The 27,889-nt window shown below is 42.2% G+C and overlaps 1 protein-coding gene across 11 annotated transcripts in view; it reads right to left on the reverse strand.

Moving 5' to 3' along the window:
• The window catches only part of PPP1R9A (protein phosphatase 1 regulatory subunit 9A), a 293,927-nt gene that overhangs the window by 55,479 nt on the left and 210,559 nt on the right, over positions 1-27,889 (reverse strand). For all 11 annotated transcript variants that reach the window (XM_084785945.1, XM_084785944.1, XM_084785938.1 and 8 more), the window contains 2 exons: positions 14,221-14,376; positions 785-838 (listed from right to left, as the gene is read on the reverse strand). In XM_084785945.1, the coding sequence (XP_084642071.1) occupies positions 785-838; positions 14,221-14,376 (210 nt within the window). The remainder of the gene's footprint in view (positions 1-784; positions 839-14,220; positions 14,377-27,889) is intronic.

The raw sequence follows: 27,889 nt of genomic DNA on the forward strand, positions 1-27,889 counted from the left end.
ATAAGAAAACAGATTGCTAGTGGTGGGGAACTTCATTTTAAAAAGATCATGGAAGCAATACAGAATAGTTTGAAAATAACTAAAAATGTTTTTTAAGTCTCTGAAAATAAACATTTGGTAGAACTAAACACAATAGCTAGAACTGTAACTTGTACAATAATTTTACAGTTTACTTTGATGACTCACTATTTCATAGATTTAAAAAAATATATTCTTATTAATATCTTTTCCTCTTCATCAAATTTAAATAATGCAAACTAAGTATGCCTCAAGATTTCCAGTAGCAGCTGAATCTAAATTAAGTACACAATTCATAGAGTGAGTATATAATCTTTAATTCTTAGACATGGTAAGTTTTTTTTTTCTAAAAAGTAATTAATGTTCTACATTAAAAACAATACATTGCGTCTAGCAAATTCGCTAAAATCATTATAAGGTAAATGACATAAAGGAGTTTTGATATGCCAGCTTGTACTTAAGAAATTAGTACACAGTTTAGGTGCTTGAGCCATTAAAAATATTATTTTGGAAGAAATTTCAGAGAGAGTATGCGTAAGTATAAATCTGTGCAAGCCATCGGATGCCGTGTGGCTTTCCCTGGGGTGTGTGCAGGTGTGCATGAGCTCAGAGCAGGCCCGCCCACGAGCTTCATGGTGGAAACAAAAATCTCGTATAAATATGCTCTCAACCGCACAGGAGCAAATCCCTTAGTTCTAGCCTTCACATTCCTCAGAGCATCTGAAGTTTAAAGAGTACAATTCAAACACCACGCAGCGGTGCTTACCTTGCTCTTCAATTTTTGAATCTCTGCTTCTGTAACTGCATGTTTGATTTGCAACTGAAAATTGAAAAGAAAAACATCTCAACTAAGAGTGTTTCTATATTTTTAAAGACTCAGCAGCGAAAAGAGTATCTTATGACAATAAAAATCCTAGGAAACTGCTGCAGTGCAGCAGGTTGTAAATTACAATGTCTGGCGTGTAAAATGACTCACTGGGTGCAAACTAATTAAACGCAGGGTTTATGGCTCACAGTCCCTAATATCCGATTAAGTTACCAGTTTAATTGCTCAGGGGCTAAAGAAAAGAAAACCCCGTTCTTGGCCTCTGCAGCTCTTCCTTTATGATCTGAGCGTCCAGGAGCTGTTTCCTTGCTGAGGCTGGCCCACTGAACGGCGGCTGGAGCCAGTCACCAGGCCAGGCAGAGCGTGAAGAATCAGTCCCGCATCTTGCAGAAAGGTGGCGCTGTGGCTCTGTGAGTCGCTCTCGCATTCCGCAGAGCGGCTCTGCTGCAGAGGAAGGAGGGGACGCAGCGGCAAAGAAACAGAAACCTCCGGTTTGTTTTTGTATTTTCTTCCTTCTTTTTAATAGCCGGAAAGGTGCAGATTTAGATTTCTGCCCTTCAAAACATCTACCTCTATGAAGAATCCAACCCCCTAAAGCATTTTCTTTACAACACAATAGTCATCTTTGCCATTTATTTGCTTTGCTTCCCCTCCCCCACACTGTTTTCTTTGTAAGGAGGGGTCTTCAATGCGACACTCATTTCTTTAAAGGCTAGACGCACCTGAACTTAAAGAAAACCGTTTATGGGTTCACATTTTGTTCTCTGAAACCCCTTGGTAAGGAGGTTTTTGAAATTCACAATTCTCTGGGTTTTAGAGGTCCAAACAGGCGTCTTTACCAGTTGCATTTTGCCCACTGGAAGGTCTGAGAAGGGAAGCAATCTGCAATCAAATCCATGAACGTTTCTGCCACACAGATGAGCGCGGGCCACTAAGTGAGGCTTGTGGGGACCCTGTGTGACACCCTGATTCTTCTCTGTACCTCTAGTTTGCCACAAACTTATTAAAGGACCATCACCTCCTTTTTTTGTGGGGGAGAGGGTTGTAATTGTATGCTATTACTATAACCAAGTAAGTTTAATACAACTGACCAGGCAGCCACAGAAAGGCTGAAGAAAGGGCCTTGAATTACAATGGGAAGCAACCTTCGCAGCACCCACAACCCAAATGGGTCCTCTCTTGGAAAGACTCAGAAGAGGTTGGACTCCAACATTCGGGGTGCAGCTGACTGACAGTCAGAGCCTGGAGTTGTCAGGCTTGGTGTGCCAAGGTGTTAGCCCCTGCTAATGCAGCTAACCCTGTTGCAGCCCAGCTGTTTTTAAATGGGCTGAAGACCAAGCACTTCCACGGCTTATTTTCCATTTCTTGTGATGTGAGATGACCAGGGCTCTGGGTCTCTTGGTTTCATACCGTAACCCTGTGGCCTGTCTCACTCAGCTGCCTTTAGCAGATGCCCAGAATGTGAGTGTGTCTGCAAGTAGGCGATATCAAGCATTTCTCAGTGAAAATACTGGTAGAGGCCTTTTGTGCTCACCAGAACCCACCAAGGCTCACTACTCAAAGGCCTCTAACTATACGCCTGCAGTGAGTGCAGTGAGTTGGTCAGTCTTCATGATCCCGATGTGGGGAAACTGAGGCTCAGAGCAGACAACCAACCTGTCTACTTATACAACAAATCAACACTAGAACTAGATTAGAACTTGGATGTCTGGGTTTTGATCTTGTGCCAATTCCCTTAAAAAAAAAAAAAAAGATAAGCTTTATAAGCATCTACTGAGGAGCTGCTCTAACCAAGATGCTGAGGCCATAACACATCTCCTCTCTTGAAAAAGCAGTCCTGAGAATGCTAACCTCTCCTGCCAATGAAAACCAAAGGCACAAAAGGTCAAAAGTACTTAGATGTTGACGATATTCTTTATATACAACATGGAGCCATATATACAACTGCAAAGAATTATAATCCAGAGACATTATATTGTTAAAGAATAAGGCAAACTCCAATGCCTGGATGATTTTTTTTATTGGCTTGACAAAAATATCTACCCTTTGTTGTTTAAAACATAGTAATATGAAACGCTAGACTTCTCAAATTCATCATGTTTGCTGTGTGCTGTGTGATTCTGTGATACGCAGTTGGAATATTGCTTACCCTCTCACCTGCACTTTTCCTTCATAAGAGATGCACTTCTTCATAGTTTATAACTATCCTTATTGTAACATTAAATGAAATCGTCCATGTAAAGGATTAAAGGACAACGGCTGACTAAAAATTATTTATCAGTAAAGTCAGCCAGGACCGGGAAGGATCGTCCAAAGCTCTCAAATACAGTTACCCCGGTGCCACGTCCCACTGACCAACGTGAAACAAGGCTCAGACAAGAAAAGCAGGACAACTGCAAGTTCAAGGCCAGTCGGATCTACACAGCCAGTTCTGGGCCAAGCAAAGCTCTGCAATGATACTTAGAGAAAAGAACACAAAAGTGTTCAGTGGTCTATAAAACCACAGCTGATATAAGAACCCAGCTGGCCAAATGGGGCGAGGGGGGTGGGGGGGGGCGGCGCTCTGCTGTGAGCACCATACTAAAGGCGAAGGCCAGATACCATTTTACTGTGGATGAACCCCAGTGGCATGCAGGTATATGGCCTTCCTCTTCATGGGGCTTTAGCCACCTTTGTCATACCCCTCGTAACCTCTGTCAGTTGCTCATCTGCACCTCAGTTTCCTGAATGAAAAATGAGAGTGCTGGATAGGAAGAGTCTCCAGCATCACTTACAATACTGCATAGTTGGTGGTTATTGAGAGAAAAAAAAATGGGCCAGGCATGGTCAGAGTCTAGAAATTCATGCTACAAGCATATTCTCCTCATGGGCTACATATTAAATTGGTACCTTGGATTGTGTGGTTCAACCTATCACAAGCATCCTCTCCTAATCTCTGTACACACTAAGTTCGTTCCCTGTGCCATGGTCAAGCCCATCACAAGCCAGCATCTTCTCTTGATGGGTGTACATGCTAGCTTACCATCCTGGATCGTGGGCAAATCTATTCCAGGCAAGCATCCTCTTCTACTGGATATACATACTAGGTTAGCACCCTGAACTGAAGACAAACCTAAGGAGAAATGTGAAAGAAAGAGGCCACGCTCATCTCTGGTTAGCCTGATGCTGTGTTACCACCAAGGGGGATAAGAGAAAGGAGTGAGGTGACAGCAACTGCGGAGAGCTCAGTGTTAGGAACATCACTACATTCTTCAGCTTCAGGGACATAGAGCGACACAGGGACACAGATCTGCACATCATTTAGAAGATTAAGCATCACTCTAGTGTAAGGTTTTCTTAGTTGACACAAGGCCTGAAATTACAGCTATGTGGTCATTTTAATCCTGGGTGCAACGTACATTCCAATGGCCTTTTATATATCCATCACTATTAACAGGAGAGGCATAGAAACATACAAGTTGAGCCCTTTTAGTTTACACAGTAAAATGCTGTACAAAAAGACTGTGAATTGCAAAGCTAATAGTTGCCAATGCCAGTTTGTGAATATCTCAGTCCATAGTTCTGCTAATGTGGTTTTGTTTTTTTGTTTTTTTTGTTTGTTTTGTTTTGTTTTTTTTACATTGGCAGGCACCTGAGTGCTTTTCTCTAGTGCTGCCCTCTCCCCGTGTTATTGCAAATAGCTCTAGTCAGGTCTTGTGCACGTCACTGCTCAGATGAGAAAGAGGCTCAGAGACATCACAGTGCATCTTGGAGCTTCTCTCAGAAGAATGAGGGGCGGGAGAAACAACCCCAGGCTCGAGGTCCCAACTTCATGCTTTTTCTGCCCTTCAGCTGTCTAGCTGAACCCGTTTCCCCGATGAAGATATTTCTCATTCAGTCCTTCTAAAAATCCTGAGGGGTGTGTGATCATCACTCCTTTAGATGAGCAGTCATGCCCCTGACTGGCCAGGCTCTGAGAATCCTGACACAGAAAATAAACTGATATGCTGCCGCCGGCATCTGGTATTATCAATAAAACCCAGGGATCTGAGGAGATTTCTCAGCGGCTAAAGTGCTTGCTATGCAAGCATTAGGGCCAGAGTGAGGAACTCCAGTGTCTCTGTAAAAGACCAAGAGTGGTATGCACATATCTAACTAGCACTAGGGGTGGAAACAGCAGGGTCCTGGAACTCCCTGCCCAGTCAACCAAGCCCATGCTGTGAGCCCCAGATTCAGGGAGAACCAGTCAAACAATGAGGCAGTCGCAAAGGAAGGCTGTTGACCTCTGGCCTCCAGATGCATGAATGAGTATCCCCCACAGACACACAGAAAAGAAACAAAAATAAAAAAGAAACCTAGAATATGTTCTTCATGAAACTGATATTTAGTTAGTGATGCTATGTGCTGGTATATAGTCACTGAGGCCACATAAACATGGCAGAGTCTACCTTTAAAATATCTGCTCATTACTCCCAGCAGCCACGGACTGCTAGTGCTGCCACGGACAGAGAGCACTCACTTGCTCCAGGTCGGCTTCACTACTCTTCTCCTGTAACTAGGCCAGAGAGTCTTGGTCTTTGTCATCTTTTGTATCTAAAGTAGCCAAGCCTGGCTGGAGACACGTGTTTCCCAGGGAAGGAAGACAGTTAAGCTTTGCCAAGGGATGAGGGAACTTGGCAAACAGCATGATTAGTACAAGGTTGAGTTTTTTCCTCTGAGAGCATCTCCAAAAAGACTCAAAAAGACTTCAGGCCTCTGCCTTTAACTGGTGAAAACAAGCTCCGCCATTTTCCTGTCAGCTTTAATATGGATGCCCTGGTATTGACCCTGGGATTTCAGTGGGGGAAATGTACAGCCGTGCAACGAGCAGGTGGCCTCGCTTTCACACTCAGAAGGTGTACTGCTGCGTGCGGGCTCTGTTTACTGCTTTTAAAAAGATGAATACGGAGCGCGCACATCTGTAACTGAACCGAAACATATACCTACGACCACCACGAGCAGGCATCTGCAGGCAGAAATCAGATCCGCCTTAACTGCTGCAGATCTACTTAGCCTGTGCAGGCATGATAAATATTTTTGAAGTGAAAAATGTTATCTTTGCAGGAGAGATTTAAGAGTGTTCTAGAATCAGACATTTTCTAGTTAGATAAGAGCAGCCCTCTGAGTTCTCACTGCCCACAGGGAGCAATGCCTGGTATTTGCACAGAACACTGTGAGATGGTTTCTATGCCGCGTAGACTGTTTGCTATAATTTATGCACCAGGCTGGGGTCTGCTTTGTCCACACAGTGATGTGGGCTCCCCAGAAGGAGCTGGAGGGGTTTCTGAAGATATATGATGTTATTAAAACGAAGCAGTGGCAAATCTGTGCCATTTTTGCTCAAAGCTTCATAGATGGTGTCTTTACATCAACAAAAGTGGGATTTATTTTCAGGGAACTACATATGCAAAACAAGGTAGAATTAGCTAGCTGAGTCATAACTCAACCTGAACTGAAGGTCACCATCAAGGGCAGTGACTGAAGAGTCTCTACCAAGGCCGTTCTAGGTTGAGTCTCAGAGTGGGGTGACTAACGAGGGCCGTGCTGGTTACATCTCACAGCCTGTGAGTGCAGCTCCTTTAAAAATAACTATCTGTTTACTACTGAGGAGGCAACAATTCGCAGCTCCCACTTGTTGATGCGACTTCCATAAGGGATGCTTTATTTATTCTCCAGGGTATTTATAACTTTTCAAGTTTATTTTTTCACAGACTTAAGTCAAATAGCGCAACTTCAGATTTCCCTAAAGACAAAGGCAGATTTGTTTTCACCGGTGCTAGCAGTCCTGGCTCCTGAGAGTGAGGTGGGGGGACAGCTCAGCCCTGTGGAGAGAGGGTCCACCTGACATTGACTCCCTACCTCCCATTCAGGGCATCAGGCAGAAAACTCTCAATGAAATGGCAGAAACAAACAAACAAACAAACAATCTTCACGGACTATAAAGTACTCCGGCACAGGAATTAAGCCCATTTAGTGGCTGGGAAGATGTCTCCATGGGTAAGAGTATTTGTTGCTGAAGTGTAAATATCTATGCAGGAATTCCCAGCACCCACATGAGAAAGTGAGCAAGGCCTGACATGGCTCCCAGTGGCCGCAGTGCTACAGGGGGAAGGGGGAATGAGGCAGGAGATGCTTGGGGTGTGCCGCTTGCTGGCCTAGCTTCAGGTTTAGTGAGAGACCATGTCTCAGAAGGATGACAGAGCAGGACACTGGCCATCTTCTGGCTTCCTTGTGAGCATGTGCATCTGTGCATACATGAGTGTATGTGTTCACCGCATGTACACTCACACACAAGCAAAACAAGTCAAAACAATCAAAGCTCAAGTAAAAACAGGAAAGAAAAGTCTATCTCAACCTGATAGAAGGTTGAAAATAAGGGGCCAGAAAACGAGCAGGTAGCAACTGAACAGATGGCGACCCCCCCCAGGCGGCTGTGCCTGACGGCAGGACACTTTCCACCACTGTCCCTGGCTGCTGGAGACCCAACCAGCCCATCCAGTGCAAGAGGTGAACAGCTTCTACCTTCTTGCCAAACAACTCCCATCGCTCCCCTGGCATCTCACATTTGTTGAGAAGCAGCTGTCAGAGTCGGGAAAGAAGACAAGAATGTGCTGACTTGCTGCACACGTGGAGCTGTAGAACTCAGAGTGAAGGGACACGAGAGCGCTGTACCAGTTAGAGTGTCCAGCACAGCCTGAGTTTTCCTCAGATTTCTCGGAATGAAATAGTGAGCTTTTTCATTGCAGTTCCGGCCTGCTCACTTGTCGAACTTAGGGATCACACTCTGGGACCTCAAAGTAATGGAGTGGAAGAACCAACTGAAAACAAAATGAGCAGACCCATGTGTCCATGGGTGACGTTTCTGTAAAGTTATTCTGGGAGGCAGCAGGATAATAGGATGAAGTAACGCCTGATGAGCAGAAGACAGAGGAGGAGACAGCTGACTACTGCGCGAGACAGCAGCGCACGCAGCGCGCGGCCCAGGGCAGGAGGGACTTGCTGTGAGAGCCATAGCTAATGACAGAAAGCAGATGGGCAGGGAGTCGGAGACTCTCAGACGTGGGGAAGGAGATAAGCACAACCTCCAAAAAAATTAACAAGTACTGATGATTGGTTTTTTTTTTTTTTTTTTTTTAGAAAATTAAGCAAAAACACAAAGCAAAACACCAAAAATCCCCACTAAGCCAGAGATTTATACAAGAGTGAAATGAGAATAAAACAAAGTCATCTTATTTAGAGGAGGGGCCGGGGCGGTAGGTCAGTGGCCGGGTGCTGGCTCTCCTCTGTCCAGTGGGTATTACAAAGGAAAACAGAAATCTACGTCAGGAAGCCCACCTCTTAGGAAGTGTGGCAGAAGTCAACTGCAGGCTGAGGAGAAGAGGAGCACCCGATCCAAGCTGATGGCAGACCTTTTTTCCCCCTCTTTAATGTGCTTAAAGCAATAAAGCTAACCATGCAATATTTTCAGTAAAAACTTTATGAACAAAATGCCAAGCCTAGCCAATTATTATGGTGCCGCGATAATTAGAACATTATTGTTGGTATGAAAAGCTCACAAAAACTACATCTGCCACAAACACCTAATAAATTACTGAAACACTCTGAGAAATTAAAAATTAAAAACCTAAGGATTAGGAAATAATGCTTTTAAAGGAAATCTGCAAATATGCTATAAAGCTACCTGAAATGCTTTTAAATGTAACAAATTTTAATATTCATTTTTCTTAAAACTCAAGATTTTATCAAATATCTTCATACAGAATAGAATGCAAATGGTATTTTATCTCAATTTTTAAAATTATGTAAAGAGAATATATTTTAAAGCATTGAAGATACCCTGTCATAACAGCCAATAAATGTGAAACAAACATAAGGCATAAAAGGAGTTAAGCATAGTAATAAATACTTTGAATAACTTTACAGTAAGTTTAAATCGACAAATTTTTCTTAGTCAAAGATATAGACTCTAGCATTGCATATTTTAAAAATTGCAATAAAAGAAAATGTTTTAACTGGCTTTGTTATATGTAGGTATACAGTCAATACTACAACATAAGAGGCTATAAAATATTACATCAAAGTATAGCATAAAAATGAGGAAATCGTTGTTATATTTCACGTGCTTTCAATATAGATTGAAGTAGACAAAAAATAGTATCGAGGTATAATTTAACTATAAATCCTCCACTTACTAGGTTCAAGAAAAATGAATAAAGAATCAGAGTACTTAAAACATATTAATTTAATCACAAATATTCACATTAATCTACAACACAAACATCATTTTAAAATAAATTGGTTGAAAAATAGTATCTGATCACAATGTAATAAATTGCTAGATTAATAAAGAAGTTACATATTCAAAATCATTGCCTGCTATTCAAGTCAACATGAAAATAAAGCAGGGAAAGTGGAAATTACAGATTGTTTCCAAAGTGAAATCAATAAGGACGCCAGCAAAGTAGGGGACGGGCACAAGGCCCAATACCAGACAGATTCAGTTTTAGCTGCCCACCTATTACAACAATCAAGTACGACAATAAATTAAGCTCACACTGTAAGAAGCTGGCATATGTTCAAGCAAACATGCCCTAGGTGAGTAGATAATAGTTTTAATAGAATAAAAACAGAAAGGCCAAATTGGGTGTGCGTGGGGGCGGGGCCAGGACACTTTCAGTTGGGTTCAACACAGCAAACTAAGAAAAGCTATGTCCTTCCTCACTTGAAAGCAATCTGGACCTGCCTAAGAGAGAAGGATATGTACATACTGTATATGTATATGTATTAATGAATAATGTATATTCATTAATAAAGGAAAACAAACTTATAAAAGAAATTTAAAAACCAGAACCCACGAGGGTTCTGACATGGCAAAGGTGAAGGCCTGCTGCAGAGGAATGTCAGCAACCAGGAAGGAGACAGGCATTTAACTGAGTCTCACCTTTTCCACACAAGCCTGCTAAGTGCACACCTGGTGGTGCGTCAGGCTAGCCTGCTTCATCCCCTGAAGCTATGACCTCCTGACTACCTCTTAACTTTTGGTCCATGTGACAGGAACTTTCTGCTGACAGCAGGAAGGGGGAGCAGTAGAAATGGGAGTAAGTTAACACTGCAGCCACAGCCTCATCACAGCACAGGGAGAGGGGACAAGGGGACCGGGGAAACAACCACAGTTCGGCAGGCTTGCTTGTCAACATGCCTAGTAGCCAAGACTCCTGAGACACTAAAGATGAGCAGCATCAGAAAAGCTTACATGTAATATGTTATAATCATGATTGTGCTAATGATTAAAAACATAGATATGGATCTGGTTTCTATAATCTATGGCTAGAAAAACAACTCAAAACGAAGTCAAACTGTTGAGGAAATAAAATAATTGACTTTTTGGCAACAGATGAAAATTTGATATTTCTGATGATAAGTAGAAAAATTTTTAAAAAATGAGAAAATATGGAAAAATAAAACATATAAGCTAAGAGGATAGACAAAAATTCTAATAGTCAAGTGATTAATGTAAACACAAATGAACTATATTCACCAATTAACTGACAAAGATTCCCATAATAATTTATTTAAGAGTAAGACTCAGAAATAGGCTACTCAAAGGAAACACAATTGAATAAAAGTATATGGAACGGATTTAAAAAAAACACCCAGAAATTCAGATGCTATGAAGGAAATGCAGGGCAAAAGAAATCCACCAATGAGTTTTACTATTAACCAGGAGAGAATTGGGGTGAAGTGGATCATGTGAGAGCAGAATAATACTACAAGAAATCAAGATGATGTAGTAATCCTGACAGTAAGTGCAGGTAACAGCAAACATAAAACATATAAAAACTAGACGTGACAGAGTTATAGGGATGAATAAAAGGTCAGTCAGTGCCTTTAACACAGATGCCTTCTGGAAACTAAAAGATGGGCACAGTCAGCTATGAAGGGAGAGGTGCTCACCAGCCCTGCTACTTAACTGCTGATCTACTGCCAAGCAACAGATTCTGAGAGGAGGTGCCATAGTATCTAGCTATATACACACTGGTGAGCACACCAGCATCCATGGTTAGTTCTAACTCAGTCACGCAGAGGCCCAGTTAAATTCCATGGGAGAGAAAACCAAACTAGAGAAGATAGGAAAGATATTTATAAGGAATAAAGGAGACTGGGAGAGAGTGGGAAATCACAGTGAAAAGTGGAGGAAGTAAGTGGAATGCATTACATATACAAATGAAATGATCAAAGAATAAAATGTAATAACAAGAAATTTCAAATGAATAAAAAGCTTTCTCCAAAAAATGTACAGTCTGTTACTCATTAATGACAGAATTTTAGAAACAGAAAATTCTATCTTCAGAAATCATTAAGCAACTTCAGTCATGTCATGTTTGGAAAAACGGAGAAGATTCTCTAACTCACTCTGAGACTAATATAATCTTTATAGCAACTTTTAGTTATTTTAGTCATGTTTTTATTGTTTATAGCTAGGCACTTATTCAACAAATAAAAGGTATATACAACTTCTGAGAGGTCAGAGAAAACACTTTAAGTAGATATTCTTATAAACTTGGATTAAAAGATTACTAGTATGAGAAAGATGTTTTCCCACAAATCAACTTACAAATTTGATTGCAACAAAAATAACCTAAGAGGTAACTAACAAAGTGACTCAGTGAGCTAAGAGTAAAGTAACTTTTAAAGTAAGAAAAGTTGGGCTAGAGATAAACGTAGTGGTGGAGCACTTGAACAGTACTCAATGGCCCTAGCTTTGACTCCCCAGTACAAGGAAGAGACAAAATTAGTGAAGGCTCAGCCCTAAATGGGGAATCTACACTCCCCTCACAGACAAGGCTCTGGGAACACCTAGGAAGAAGGGGCAGAAAGAATGGAAGAGCCAGAAGAATGTTGTTAAATGCTGTCATCTGGACCTGACATGGCTACTGTACTCATGAACCCACTGTAGCCATGGATAGTTACCTGCTCGGACCAAGACAAAGTCAGGATGCACTCTAGCAGGCCAGCAAGAGAGGGCATGGAGAGAAGGTGGGGTGTAGTCCTGGGTGGTGTCAGAGGGTAATGAGGGAGATGAGCTGGGTATCTGTGATGGAGGCACGTGGTATACATGCATAGAAAAGAAAAGATAAGGTGGCACTTCTTTGCTCCATCAGTCATCAGTTCTAATGTCTGTGGAAGGTGACAAAGCTCTCTGATCAGAGGGAAACCAGTCCTTAATAAAAGCGCTGACCAGAGGAGGGTGGGACTGGGAGGAGAGGAAGGAGGAGGCTATGGTTGAGATGTAAAGTGAATGAGTGAATGAATGAATGAATGAATGAATGGATAGTGCTGACCAGCTTGCCATTTATATGAATAAATCACGGTAGGTGCACTATACAATGCATTCTCAGTACATGCCTGATGCCAATTAGTCACTGAGTACTTTATTGCTAAGTAACTTGCAAATACTGTACAAAGAGAGAGGGCACAGTCTGTCACAGAATGTAGTAGGAAAAAAAAAACACAGTAGGTTCAAAGTAAGATTGGATAAGGTCACAACACCTTGGGCTTTGCTGAAGTGGTAAATCAGGTACTTTTACTTAAAGAAATTAAAAGAATACTGAAACAGCAGACTTGGGGAGAAAAGTCTATCATCTGGTCCTCGATATGCACACCAAGGGTCTATCCAGGCATTTTCTTGGATGGCTCTGTGCTTCAGGAGACTGATCTCTTCAGTCCCCAAACTAGCCTAGCTTCCTTGCCTGGGTGTAACTGGAGAGTCGTCAGGAGGGAGACAGCACAGCAGGGATAGGGCACCCGGCACCTTGCCCTAGATGCAATCTCCACCAGGGCTGCATCTCGCAAAGCTGTGGGCAATGAACGACTTCTTTAGATGACGACAATGGCTTCCTACTCTCACCATTCCCTGTACGTGTCACCATTCCTTGTGAGTGTCACCATTCCCTATGCCTGTCACCATTCCCTGTGCATGCCACCATTCCCTGTGCGTGTCACCATTCCCTGTGGCTGTCACCATTCCCTGTGCATGCCACCATTCCCTGTGCGTGTCACCATTCCCTGTGCCTGTCACCATTCCCTGTGCATGCCACCATTCCCTGTGCGTGTCACCATTCCCTGTGGGTGCCACCATTCCCTGTGCGTGTCACCATTCCCTGCGCGTGTCACCATTCCCTGTGCGTGTCACCATTCCCTGTGCATGTCACCATTCCCTGATGGTGTCACCATTCCCTGTGCATGTCACCATTCCCTGTGCGTGTCACCATTCCCTGTGCGTGTCACCATTCCCTGTGCGTGTCACCATTCCCTGTACGTGTCACCATTCCCTGCACATGTCACCATTCCCTGTGGGTGTCACCATTCCCTGTGCATGCCACCATTCCCTGTGCGTGTCACCATTCCCTGTGCGTGCCACCATTCCCTGTGGGTGTCACCATTCCCTGTGCATGTCACCATTCCCTGTGCGTGTCACCATTCCCTGTGCATGTCACCATTCCCTGTGCGTGTCACCATTCCCTGTGCGTGTCACCATTCCCTGTACGTGTCACCATTCCCTGCACATGTCACCATTCCCTGTGGGTGTCACCATTCCCTGTGCATGCCACCATTCCCTGTGCGTGTCACCATTCCCTGTGCATGCCACCATTCCCTGTGCGTGTCACCATTCCCTGTGCATGTCACCATTCTCTGTGCCTGTCACCATTCCCTGCACATGTCACCATTCCCTATGCGTGTCACCATTCCCTGTGCATGTCACCATTCCCTGTGCATGTCACCATTCCCTGTGCATGTCACCATTCCCTGTGCATGTCACCATTCCCTGTGCATGTCACCATTCCCTGTGCATGTCACCATTCCCTGTGCATGTCACCATTCCCTGTGCATGTCACCATTCCTTGGTGGTTCTATTAACTGTTCACAATCTGCTCATTGAGCCTTCAATGGAACCCTTTAGGCATATTATTCTTATTAGAAATCTGTCTACTTCAGGAAAAGAAAGAAAAACACCTAAAAAAAAAAAAAAGAAAGAAAGAAAGAAAAATAACTGCCCTAGAGGAAAAAGGCCATGACCAGGTACCAGAGCATCTGTAAAAGTGAAAATTACACATGTAACATGAATGGATCCTGAAATGATGCCCAAAGTTATAAACTGCCACTGTGACAAGTGACAAACATTACAATCAGTAATAATAGAAAGCAATCTGCTAAAATTGTACTCTCAAAGTTAAGACTTGGATAATGTTATTGAAAAGCTTTTAATCAGAAAACAGATGGCTCTTGGTTCATTCTACAAGCACAAGTGTAGTTAAGGATGGTAGGTACAGGCAACCAGTACACTGGCCAGTGCTCACCTCTTTGAACTTGTGACTGAGCTTGCTTGTGTCCAGGTCAGATGGGGAAAACATATCCTCGTTCTCAGGGAGCTCGAAGACTTCAATGGCCATGTCCCCACCAGGAAGAATGGGCCCCACCTCATCCTCTTCTTCATCAGTAGCATATTCTCCAGTCTGAAAGAAGGGGTTGCAGAAATACAACTGTCCTGATCCGACTTAGAGCTATGATTAGAACAGTTGTTTAATCAGAGGAAAGCACGTCACCAAATGGTGAGAGTGTTACTGTTTAAATCGTGCGTGCCCCATGCACCCAATGTTATAAACAAATGTTAGTGCAGAGATCCAAATGACCAAGTGTAGACCATACAGACACGTGCATTTTGAAAGTGAACGACATCAGCAGAAAGAGCTGTTTCTCACTCTGAGTATTTGACAGTTTTACTAGATAAGATCATGTTGCTAAAAGAAATAATTTCTTTGTTAGATTTATTTATATGTGTGTATACACGCGTGGGCATACACGTGCCACAGAGCATATGCAGAGGTCAGTGAGCAATCTGTGGCAGTCCGTTCTCTCCTTCCATCATGTGGGTCCCAGGGACTGAACATGGGTCATCAGGCCTGGTGGCAGACGCCTTTACCTACTGAGCCATTTCAATAGCATAGGAAACAAGTAATGTCTTTGATTCCTACTTTCTGTGTAAATAAGCTGTCAATATCGGGAACAGGGAGGAAGGAATCAGAGGTCAACGCTTCATAGAGTCAGCAGAGCCTTAATGAAGCCTTCAAAAGCTTAGTAAATCGACTCTCCTCAATGCCAGAGTTCAATCAGTTGTGTTGTGTTTGTTAATTACAGAGGCAATGAACTGAGGCTAAGGGACAAACCAGGGCTCCTGACTATACAAGTGCTGCGTTATACCTACACAGGATGCTAATAAAACTATTTTGTCAGTCTTAAAAAAAAATCAGCTAAGTTTAGATTTCTAGCTTTTTCACAGAAAGCTACAGATCTGAGCACACAGTATGAGGCTCTACCTGCTGTGGTGGCCAGTGTAGACATTAACCTTCCAGTTCTCAGAACTCTGCTAACTGGCAGTGGCCTGCTGTTAGCTTGCTCCCTTCCTTCTAAGGCAAGCGGGACCCTGTAGGCATTTGAGTTCATGACCTCTGAAATAAATGTGCGCCTTTGTCACTGACTTCCTCAACATTATTGGAAAGTAACTCCTCTTGGCAGCACCAGGCTATGAGGCTATAATTCAAAATAATTGCCTGACATTTTTACCTTATGTAATTTAGGGATAAATCACAGATTCTGTGGGCTAAGAAGACCAAGTCCATTTAATTCATGAATTCCTTCAGGTTGGGCGTCTTCAACATATAAGATGCAGACAGGAATTCACATTGCCTTCAAGCAAGCCTTTGTAAACAATGGGATGACGTTTTTGTTTTTTTTGTTTTTTTTTTTTTTGGAGTAAATTGCCTCAGCTTCTGGTTGCCACTCTTCCTTCCTCTTTCCTCTGTGCTGTACTCACTCTGACACTGTGGGAGATGTACACCACCTTTTTGCCTGTGCTTGGCATGAAGGAAATCTGGTCACTTGCCTTGTGGTCCTTCCTAGTCTGCAAGGCCATCGCTCAACAATTTGCCAACTTCTCCTTCGCAAACATAACAATTTGTATTTTGTCAACAGTGCAGATTTCTTCCTCTCTGTACTTGACGCTGTGCTCTGATTTCTTTCCTAGTACCTCAGCATTGTTCTAGATATGGAGCCTAGAAACAGACAGTGTCTACTAAGAAACCTGTGGGCACTGACGATGACACACTGCCTCGGCAACCCATTGGACTGTTCTTCCTCACACCAGGGCCGTTATCACAGAGACCACAACCTTATGCATTTGTCTACAGACACAAGGGCAGGACTGCTCATGTAGAACAGTAAGCTTTCAAGATGGTAGCCAGAGAGGTGGGTCCACTCCCCACCATTTTCATTCAAGTAAAATCAAAGACATCTTGACTGGAAGGAAAAGGTTTATATTAAGTTTATTCATTTTGAACACACATGGCAGTTTAGCATCTAAAAATCTAGGATTCTTTGGTGCTAGTCTCATATGTCTACTAGGCATGTCTAAGCTGTGTCTACACACCCAGGCCACGTGCACTAACTGAGGCTGACGGCAGCTATATAAATGGTCAATGCAAAATCATAAGCTTAAACTATTACGAATTTTCTTTTGAGAGTCTTTTCTTGTTAATTCAATTTCATATTTCTTGAACATGAACTTTGTAGATTATGTTCCAATGTCACAAGGAAGGACATGTCTGTGTCAGTTTCAAGTACCATTCCAAGTATCTTTGAATGCAGCTGACCAATGTAGCTTGTTAGTTTTAGATAGCTGCTGGTTCAGGTAACATTCCTTCAGATACTTTTTTAATAAAGATTTTGTTTATTTATTTTATGTATGAGTGCTCCATCTATATATGCACCTGTATGCCAGAAGAGAGCATCAGATTCCAGTATAGATGGTTGTGAGGCACCATGTGGTTGCTGGGGATTGAACTCAGGACGTCTGGAAGAGCAGACAGTGCTCTTATTGGCTGAGCCATCTCTTCAACTGCCCCTTCAAATACTTTTAACGAAAATCAAAACTGTAAGCAATTCTTACTTCTCAGAATAGTTCTGGCTTTGTCTATGATACCTTTTATCATAATTATCTCTACAAATGTATGTTAAGAATTCTAGATTCTTTTATTTTTGATTTTCCCAGCTTCCTCTCTTTAACATCTTTCCATTTACTAGCTTTGTCTCTTTCCAATCGACCTTATAAAGTGTATTCTGAAAATAACGTGGGTCGTTCACTGCTTTGAGTCTTATTCATTATAAGCCCTAAAGCGCGTAGGTCTCACAAAACTCTGTGGAATCACTGTCTCTCACCAATCATTGACAATTCCTACCATCAGGAAATTGAACAAAGGATGAGGCTGCTGCTGCGGAATACCATAAACTCTGGACTGACAAAGTTGCATTTAGTAGATGACGTATATAATCTTCTGACCCCTTTATCTTTACTGAAAATCTTAATTATTTTTTTATGGTTACCCTGCAAGTAAAATAAATGATATGTAACAAAAGATTAGCAACATGTTGTAAATCTGAAACTTAGATCAAATCTGTTACATGCAGAGAAAGGTGGACAGTGTCACACAATGCTCCCTCTTCCCCCCAGCACAATAAAAAGCTCCAGGAAACCTTGCTACCACCACCTATTTCCTTGGCAGCTAGCTCTTTTCCTGCTAACCAAATTTAAAATCTTTAAAACAACTGGACTCTTAGCATTCTTCTTCTCACTCTATAATCTATTTCAGATGTGGCAAGGACAGTTCTCAGGGTAAAACTGACAAATACTGAGCATCCCTTCCTAAGTTCTGTTTACCTTGTTTGCCAATACTCTTTTCTTTTTAATGGTCCCATTAAAAGACTGGAGAGTAAAGAATACTACCTTAGAAACTTAATGTTTGCCCAGCAATATACATTCAGCAACCAGCTGACATGGGTCTGAATATACCATTTTAATTTGGAGAAATTGGCCCATATTTCACCCATGGGCCATTAAAGTTGTTGAAACTATTACCTAACAGATCCCTGAAAACCACACTCTTCTGCCACACCATTGTCAATCCACAGAAACAAAAGCTCTGCAAGGGGAAAACATCAACAATAAACTTCTTTAACATTTCCTCATATGTAAAGGTTTCTGTATGATCCTGCTGCGTTGAGATTCACCATCCACAGCTTTGATCATCATTCAATTCATTTCAAAGTCGTGCACATGGGTCTACTGGCCAAAGTTCTTGTCTTTGTTTTTCTCAGAGTACATTCATCCTGAACAAGCAAGGGGAGAAATAAAAGAGTGGGGGGGGGGAGGAGAAAGAGAGGGAGGAGAAGGAGGAGGAGGAGGCGGCGGCAGATTCTTTGGAAAGATGGGAGAAGCAGGAGAAGCAGTGGCTGGGGGATTATAAAAGAGATCACTGGAAAATCCAACCTATATCATTTTATTTCCTAAGTCTTAGACGTGCTTAGCACGGTGACAAGTCTTCTTCTGGGCTTAGGGAGCATTTCATGCTTTCTTTCTTACAAAAGCCACAGACAATACATAATCACTAAAAATTATTTCAATGTCCCTAAAAAGAATGAAAATTGTTCCTCCAGGGGAAGAAAGGTGTAAGATTCCTTTAGATCTCTGTGATGTTCTTATCACTTACATGGTGCTATCACTCCTAGTTTTGTTGATATCTGGTCTCCTCAACCTTCCCAAACTACTCTACTGTCCCTGCTCCTCCACTGCCTGAAGAATGCAAGCATGTTTTTATTAAATGGTCCAGTCAGGTTGCACTTCTTAGTAAACTCCTCAGCTTCTGGTTGGTAGAAGGCCAAGCATGGGGGTGTATTAGAACCTGGAGCATACACAAGACCCAGAGGCATCATGTTTTCCTGAAGGAACATAAACTTTCAAATCTGAGTTGTGTGGTCACTTAGATCTAGGTTCAAATGCTGCTTCTGAGATTTTGCAAGAAAACTTCTAGGTCAAAGTTTTGATCTGTCCAGTGAAAGACAAAAAGAAAAACAAACAAACAAACTCCAGTTCCTTACCAAGACAAGGTTGTCACTGCTATGTGGTGCCTGGAAAGCACTGAGCAGAAAGGCACAACCCATGATACATAGTCAAAATAGCTGGTCATTGCACTGGTGACACTGCATGAAGTCTCACCAAGCCTGTTTCTGGTAACCAAATGTCTACTATGACTTTGACTTGTACGTATGATTCCTTGGGTCTCCACACAAACATCCTCTCTCAGTATTCTGACACAAGCCACTCCTTTCCTAAACTGGGTCCTAAGCTGGGTCCTAAGCTGGGTTCTAAGTGCGGACCAGCTTATATCCAACTCAAGAGCGGTCCTATGTTCCAGTGGGCTTCACTCAGCCTCTGCCACATGCACTCATGTCACAACACTCCAGGAAGCTGTTGCCAGGAAGACTAGGTTACCTCCCTATGGCCCAGTGTACACCTTCATCTGTCTGAGCACTCAGTCACATCTGCCTTTCCCCATCAACTGAAAGTCCCTCAACCACGCTAGGTACAATTTATCCCTGTAATCCTAGTGGCTGGCAGACTGTTTGGCATACAGTAGGCCCTGAACAAATGTTTGCTGTATAAATGAAGACAGTTGCAACCACATCTGCACACCATGGTAGAGCCTGATTTTCCTGCTAATCTCAGCTTTCCAGTATGAAATATAGTTAAGCACCGCTGCAGTAGAGGCCTAAATGACCCTCCTGGGGATTTTCTCTTGTTGTTAGGTTCAACAATTTGCAGTAATTTTTGCTGTAGCAATGTTTACTCTGGTAAATTCTGGGACGCTAAATGGTGCTAATCATAAAAATAGCCTTAATTGTGCAATTTGTGGGAATTTGTTTACTCGATTTGAATCCAGTTATGTATATTCTCAGACTCACTTCTGAGAGAAAATAGAACTTTCTGTATGGAGGAAGACCTCAGACGAGACACTGATGCTCATCTCAGCTTTCCAGTTTGAAATACCACTAGACAATTCTCCATCAACTAGGGTTCTAGCAAAAAGTATGTTCCCCACAAAGGCATTTCTTTTTCCTATGTTGGGCCAATGACTTCCGTGTGGCCTGGGCCACTTAAGACTCTAAATAAACATTACTTGCAGAGCTATGAAGCACTTTCATCAGGGTCTGCTGTAAGTGACACGCTCAGAGGGTAACATGGATACGCTTAGAGACTGCGAGGCCTTCTCACTGGGAGTACTGTTGACTTCTTGTTTCTGCAGGACAACCACAGAGTAGTGCAACAAGGCATGTCTAGGGAGAGAGCATCTGCCTGCATCTTTCATGGTCTACTCCTCCAGAGAATAGTTCACAGATTTCAATGTCACAGATAATTAATAAGAGGGTTGAAGGAAACAAACACACAAATATGCAATGTAATGCCTGTGGTGCATATCACATTCTGACTCCTCCCCTTTGCTGCGTCATTCAAAATGTATCTGGGTTTGTTTGTTTGTTTGTTTGTTTGAACTTTATAGAGAGGGTCGCTTCATCTCACAGTTTAGGAAATCAAAAGTTGAGGGACCACATACGGTAACAGTCTCCTGAGTAGCAGAAATATGAGCTGGTAGGGGGTCACATGACATTGGTGGGTTTGGGAGCATGTGGGTACGTGCCTGTGTTTACATGTTCATGGCATCTCAGACTTTGGTTCTGAGAATGCATCTTGCTTCTCATACCATTCTAGTCCCCTTGGAGAGAAACATTTTCTTAAAGATCCGTTTTATTATTTTAAATTACGTGTTCATGCGCACGAGGAAGTGGGGGTGCAGGGAGGGGGCATGCGCTCCATGACAGGTAATGTCTTTGGAGGCTAAAGGCATCAGATCCCCCCTTGGAGTAATAAGTGGTCATGAGCCACCCAATGCAGGTGCTGAGAACTGAATCTGGATCCTCTGTAAAAACAGGAAGAGCTTTTAACCAATGTGCTATCTTTCCAGTTCTCAAATAGAGAACCATTTAAGATCAATACCAACATTACTCATATAGTCCTGAGTACCCAGCCTTCAAGAGCTCAATGCACATTACTTGTCATGCTGCTGCTAAATTATTATGCAAGCAATTTTAACTAAAGATCTTCACATAAAATATCTTCTAACTACTGAGATGCATGTTTCCTTTTTAAATATTTCCTATTAATTTTGCTAGTTTGTTAGTTAGCATCAGGTTTTAATGTTTTCCTTAGTTTTTATCTACCAGAAATAGAAGGCATACTCAAAACCAGGGCCACTATTTCCTGCCATGATATCTCAATGGTAAAATGACCCCCAGCTACACAGCTTCCTGAGCTCTCCTGTAATCTTTCCTCTCGAGTGTGGACTGGACCTAGCAATTCAGTTGAAGCTAAATACACAGGAAGTAACTAACTTAGTTACAGGAAGTGTGACTTGTGCCTCTTTTGTCCTCTTGCTCTCTCTGAGTCCTCACTATTAGGAAGCAGGAATCCATGCTGTGAGCAGGAAGAGGCCACATTACGAGGTACTGAGAGGCCTGGCCCACAGCCAGCAGGAAACAGGAGTCTGCCAACAGTCACATGAGGGAGCATGGAAATGGCTCTTCTGCATCCTGTGGACAGCTGCGAGTGAGTCTGGATGCAGACCCTCTCCCAGCTGAGTGCTTAGATGACCACAGCGCTGGCTGACACCTTACTTAAGGCCTTGGGACAGATGTGGGCTGAGAAAGATCCAGATGAACCGGTTCACAGTGTACTGTAGAGCTATTCCTTATTTTAGGTTGCTATTTTGGGTGGTTGGTAATGTTTTAGAAGGAAGGGGGTCTACACAGGAAGGGAGTCTGCCATAACCAGACAGGGAAACAACAGGAATGTGATTTGGAATGGGCAGTGGGTGAAGGCTAGACATATTCTAGAAAGCGGATTAGTTTAACCTGCCCTGGACAGATTGTTAGAGGAAAGCTGGAAGGCAGGGATGCTCCATGGCAGAGTTGAGAAGCACCATCCGCTTCTCCGTGAGATGAAAAAAATGTCTAGGAAACAGAACATCTCAGCAGGGCCATTTCCAAACAGCAGCTCAGGTGCTGCCTGACTCTTTTCTCTCCCTACAGGAAAGTGGAAAACCGAATGAAAGTACTATTAAACAGGAGGAGAACAAGATTTGATGGCTTTGATCATTTTAAAATTAGGGCTAGAATTAAGAGATGATTGTCAAACCAAGTTCAAATCCAGGGAACTGTTGGGTGCATAGAGTTCTCAAGTAGAGGGTGGACTGTTAGGGTACTGGCCTTAAAAACTCTAATACTAAATGATGTCAGATGAACAATTCTGCCACTGCCCTAAAAGAGGCACCGTTTTTATTTACTCTAAGCCTGTACAGTATTACTGAAAAGCTAATCTGAAACAAAGGCCACCATGCCCCTGCTCCCAGGGCTAGTGGAGAGCAGTGCACTCATCTCCCGCATTTTTTGATATAGTTTATGGCATTTGGTAGATTATCCCTTAAGGACACACCTGTGGCCACACTGACCGAAGTGACCATGAGAAAGCATTAGAGGAAGACTACAGTGAACAGGGTTCCAAAGCAGAAAACAGCTCAACCTGAAGCATGTGTACTTCATAGGTTCCTAGGTAAAGAATTCTGACAAACCCTCAGGATTTACCTTAGAAACCTGAGTGTGCTCAGGTTTCATTTGTCCTAAATCAATCATCCAAGTAGATCGGGGTGTTGCAGTAAATGGACAGACGTGGCTTTAGCACATACAGGGGCTGTGTTAAAGTGGGGGGCTGGAAACCTTCACTGTCTACAACATCCCAGACAAGAAAGCCAGTACCAAGGAGGCACCACTGACCACATCTAATTAAATGACTCCATTGTGGGGATAACAGGCCACAGCGTGCATACAAAGCCATCCCTGATCCCTTGGCAATTCTCCTCTAAGTAAACAAGGGTATCAGCATTATGGAGATATGACCTATCAATAGTCTTTCCCTAAAGGTACAAAACTTACCCACAAAAAAATAAGTCTCCCTTTCAGCAATTCTTCTCACCATGGGACTAGGTAGGACAGTGAGCTTTGAGCCAGCATCCACAGGACCAGGAAGTTTCAATTCCTCTCTCCACAAAATCCCCCAGCAAATCCAGGCCCTTGTGCAGGAGGGCAGGTGACCTCATTAGTGGTCATCTTAAAGCAAGGGATGGGCTAGCTGAGTTACGGAGGCAGAAAGCAACTCCATGCCATTCACAGGGCACACATAGTTTTGAGTATGGTTTGACAGAGCAGCCAACGTACGTTCAAAGGCAGGCCATACTTACTGGCATCACCTATTCAGCTGGGGCTTGGACTCAACAGTCCTAATTCCTGCTTCTACACAGGAACTGCAATGGGTCTACACACAGGGAATCTGCTACTCCACTGCTGTCATGAGATGGCTTTTAAATCTGCTTTTAATGTGGGGAGTGGGGTGTTGACAAAGGGGATGAGGCCCAGAGCTTTTCCTGCTCCATTGAGCTATCTTCATCACCAGAAATACAACACAAGGCAGTTGGAGTCCAAAGATCTGTCTTGGGGTTCTCATGAAAGTTTGTCCTAGAGATGTCTCCCTGATAGGGCCAGCATTGCCTTCTATCAGCTCAGATCCACACAAAGGTCTCTGCTCTAGGGACTAATCTAAAATCACATGAGAGACCTAGCGGACTGCAGGCAAGCCAGAGAAGCTACTTCCTCTGTTGATCATCCTATGCCTGATGTACTATCTGCCCTGCACACAGGAGAACGCTCAAGGTTTGCTAGATGTCAGCCACAACGATTGAGATTCCCCTTATGGTCATACAGGTGTGTGTTTCTGTAAATACTGTCACACTGGAGTCAGAATCTTCCTTTAACCCAGATGTGTGCCCATATGAGTTGAAACAATCGTTTTTCTGCTGGTTGTTCAGGTCTTTACTTCCCAAAGAAAGGACAGCAAGAAGACTATGACGCCTGCACAGCAGGGATGAGCTCTGATATGCTGACGTGATGCTAGTACACAGAGCAGTGAGCACGGCTGCCCTGGGTCTTAGGGGAAGACGATCTCTCTCACACATCCTGGACAAACAACTGAAGAGAAAATAAAGAGGGCAACCACAGAAGTGCCATAGTAATGCTAGAGAGCTCAAAGAATTATTTCCTGATGCTTAAATTTAAGGAAAAAACAAAACAAAACAAAAACACAAAAAGCAAAACAAAACAAAGAAAACAAAAAATGTTTTGACAAATTCAGCATTGGCTTTTATGGGATCCGAACAATATATTGGTCAAGCTAATGGGAAACCCCCTTAAGCTCAGGTGATTGCAGAGTGTCCACACGACACTCTCCACTTCCTTCCACATGGCTTTAGTAGCTCTGCTCTACAGGACACCAGCCTTCCTTCTTGAGCAGCCCCTTGCACTGTCACAGTCTCTTCAGCAACAGAGAACAGACAACAAAATCAACCTGCAAGTGGAAAAGTAAGAGCTGATGTCCCCAAAATTCACAGGTCCAGCCTCAGTATCCTCACTGAAAGACTCTCTTGCTATAGCCATTAGGCTTTTTACAGGTCACCATGGAAGCAATGTAAATTCTGTAGTACAATGTTTATAGTTTACATTTATACTATATTATAATGCTAGCTTCTTGTGAGACGCAAATAAGTGCTCCACGATTCAATCTTCTTAATTCCTTCTAATAAATGTTTTCTATTTGCAACTAGATGAGTGACACCTGTCTGTACATTTGTGCTACATACCTACAAGACAGAGAGGCAGCCCATGATCTTTCCTGTTCCCACTGAGATCCTGCAGTAAGTAGTCAACAGGCAAAGCAGACCTCTGTAATTCAAATGTCACACTGCAATTTCAAGCTGGCAGTCTTCCTTGGGTTTCGTTTCGCTTGCCCAGGAAACAATGAGGTACTTATTCTGATGCCAGTACAACTGTGGGAAGGGTTGAGAGATTTGTGCTTTCTTGAATTTTTAATCTGCAGAACTGGACAGCTGCTTACAAAGGGGGCACATGTTTCGATTGCTTTAATAATTCTGTGACATACAATGAACTGGGTCTCAGAAAATATGATGTTTGCATTACAATTTATATCCAAGCTGATTTGTACAATTATAAAACTTACAGCAGGCTATCAATGATACAGACCTACCACCAGTATTGACCACAGTGCCGTCAATGTAATTTTCATATGTAACTTACAAACATACTAATGACAAGAGGACCTCCATGCTCTCCTTCTAAAGGAACTCTACTTCCGTCCTCACTCATCCTCATGTACTTTATGGAAACAGTTCCTTCTTGTCAAGAGCCTACAAGGCAAGGACGCAAAGGTCTTTCCCTCAGTGTTCATGGAAACGTTAAGTAGTATGACTGGCTTACATCTAGAACCTTCCCTTAAACCCTCACAGACCTAGGCCCCTATATAAGATATATCCTGAGGTCGTGGATTTGTGGCTAGTAAGGATATGTATACATGTCAGGAGCTGCCCTGGCTGCTGGCCACAGGAGTTCGTTCCTGAAATTCTATCACTTACAGTTTGAGCAGGGAGACTTTCCTTAGCTCAGGGCTAGCCTGCTCTACACGGTGGGTTCCAGGTAAGCCTAGGCTACAGAGTGAGACCCATCGTTAACAGAAACAAAATGCTAACAATAAATGAGTACCATACAGTTTTCATACTATAAAAAATGAGATAGTTTTAAGCTCTTTTCTAAGTCCTCAAATAGCAAAAACTATGATATATTCATTTTATAGACACATTATTGTTAAATATAAGATACTGCATCTGGTGGGTTTCATTTTTTAAAGTACTGAGTTGACAACGTATGAAATAAAACTTAAAGCACAACAAGCAGAGGCATTACCACAACTCCTGAACTAACTCACGAGGAGCAGGAGCTACACCGCAGTCCTGTGTGCAGGCCTTCTCAGTCACTAACCCTGTGCAGAATTTTGTTGGAATATTATCATTCTTGCCACTGTTTGCTTTTAGTTTTACTGCATTTTTGTTTAAACAACATATCATTATTTTGTCAGGACTTTATATCAATGGGATTATTCTGTATTTTGCTGGGCTGTTGTGCCCAGTAAGAAAATTCAGACTATACTAGTAGTGAGCTGCTGACACAATGCTCACATCCGGCTGAGCTGTGAGCACACCGCAGTATATGCATGCATGCTCATGTTAATAGAGATGTCAGATGTGTTCCATTTTTCCTGTTACGAGACTATATTACATGAGTTACGAATCATGAGTAAGACATTTTCATTTTACTAAGATTTAACAAGAGATAGAATTTTTGGATAAATTCTGGCTGACAGTAGCAAATTGTTTTTTTTTTTTTTTCAAAGTGGCTGAGCCAGCATATTTTCCTGTGCACAGAGAGTAAGAGTCTCCCTACCTTTGTATCTTCCTTGAACTCAGAATGCCCAACTTAAGTCAATTCCACTGGAATTCACATTGGTTTTCAATTTCCACTTCCTGGCTGTTTGCAATATACTTGGCGACTATCTTCCACCAAGGCTTCTTTTGTGCCATGTCTGCTCATGTTCCGGACCCGCAGGTGGTCTTTTATTATTGGCTCAATTACTTATTTTCGATACTTTGCTTTTGCTTCTGATTTATTGTTTCGTTTTCTTAAAGGTATTCATTTGAGACATGTAAGTTCCTAATTATAATGCTGCCCTTTTCTCAAGCCTTTCCTTTATGGAACTTTTTCTTTTAAAACCAAAGGCCTACCAATACGCTTCTCCATTACCCTCTTTACCTTGGTTTTACTTTTCGTATTCCCTGGCCAGGCCAACGGCGATAGAATGTATGGATTGAGGTGGGGGCCTCATTTTTCTTTTCTCTCCCATTTATTGATATGCCTTTTTCAACAATTTTTCAGCTACTGTAGAGTATCTATGCCAATAGCTGCATTCAGACTTCCTACTACTCTGTCTATTCATTTGCTCTGCTGTCTAATTTATAGTAATCTAATAATGATCTCTTTTAAGGCATTGGAAATGGTTGTCTTTTGTACTCTCCTTTCATGTATATTTTCACAACCGCTTACCAAAGTCATTGGAAACATTAGAATGGGACTGAATGTGCAAATCTACCTGTAAAATGCTGACTCAATGCAGCTCCTGAATCTTTTAGTCTATGGATAAAATTTCTTTGCCTTATATATACTTGGCTTATCACATTTCAGTAGAGATTTATTGTTCCCTTTAAGGTCTTCCATAATCTTATTTCTTGATATCTATTAATGTAATGTTTTAAAACTTATAATTTTCTCCCTTTCTGTAAAGATTAAAATACATGTTATATTTTGATACTATGTATTCAAAGAACTTGCTAAAACCTTGTATTATTTTGAACAGTAGGTACTTCTCAAGTTTTCTCAATAGAAAATTTCACTATCTGCGAACTGTAATGGTTTTATTTCTTCTTTTCCAACTTATTTTCTTCTTCTTGCTTCCTAGCACTGTCAAGTTTTGAAAACTGGTCAAATTTGAAATGTTACACTATACACATTCCAATCAGGGTGTGTAACCTTTGATAGATATTGTCATACATCGTTTGATGACATTCTGCCTAAGTATCTTTTGCACAATTTTAACTTGATTTTAGGTGTTATTTCTCGTCATTAGGTTTTGTGACCAACGTTACAAGCAATAAGTACATACATCTCACACTCTCGGGTTCTTACTACATTTCTGACTTCAAACCTGTTGGACGTTTGTTCTCACATCTACACACAGAGCGTCTGTGGACTTTGGTATACTTGGTAATGGTTTATCTCATCTTCTTTCTCCTTATTTCCTTACATGTCCGCACCCTTTCCTCATCTTCCTCTCTCTGCTTCCCACGCTCCTATTTGTTACGCAGGGTGTTTTGTTTTCCCTGTGAGTTTTGTACTTTGGAACTATAAACTCTTATTTCTCAAAACACTGGCCTTTAGGCTTTGTACAGAAGTGAACACACCCAAGAAAAGATGTGCTTATATTTCTTCTGAAACTCAGTTCATATTTAAGCTGCCATGATGAAACATTCTCATAGAAAATGTTTTTTTTTTCCCTCACTACTTAGCAATAAG

The sequence above is a fragment of the Acomys minous genome, assembly GCF_964271855.1.
Source record: "Acomys minous genome assembly, chromosome: 6".
Classification (NCBI taxonomy): domain Eukaryota; kingdom Metazoa; phylum Chordata; class Mammalia; order Rodentia; family Muridae; genus Acomys; species Acomys minous.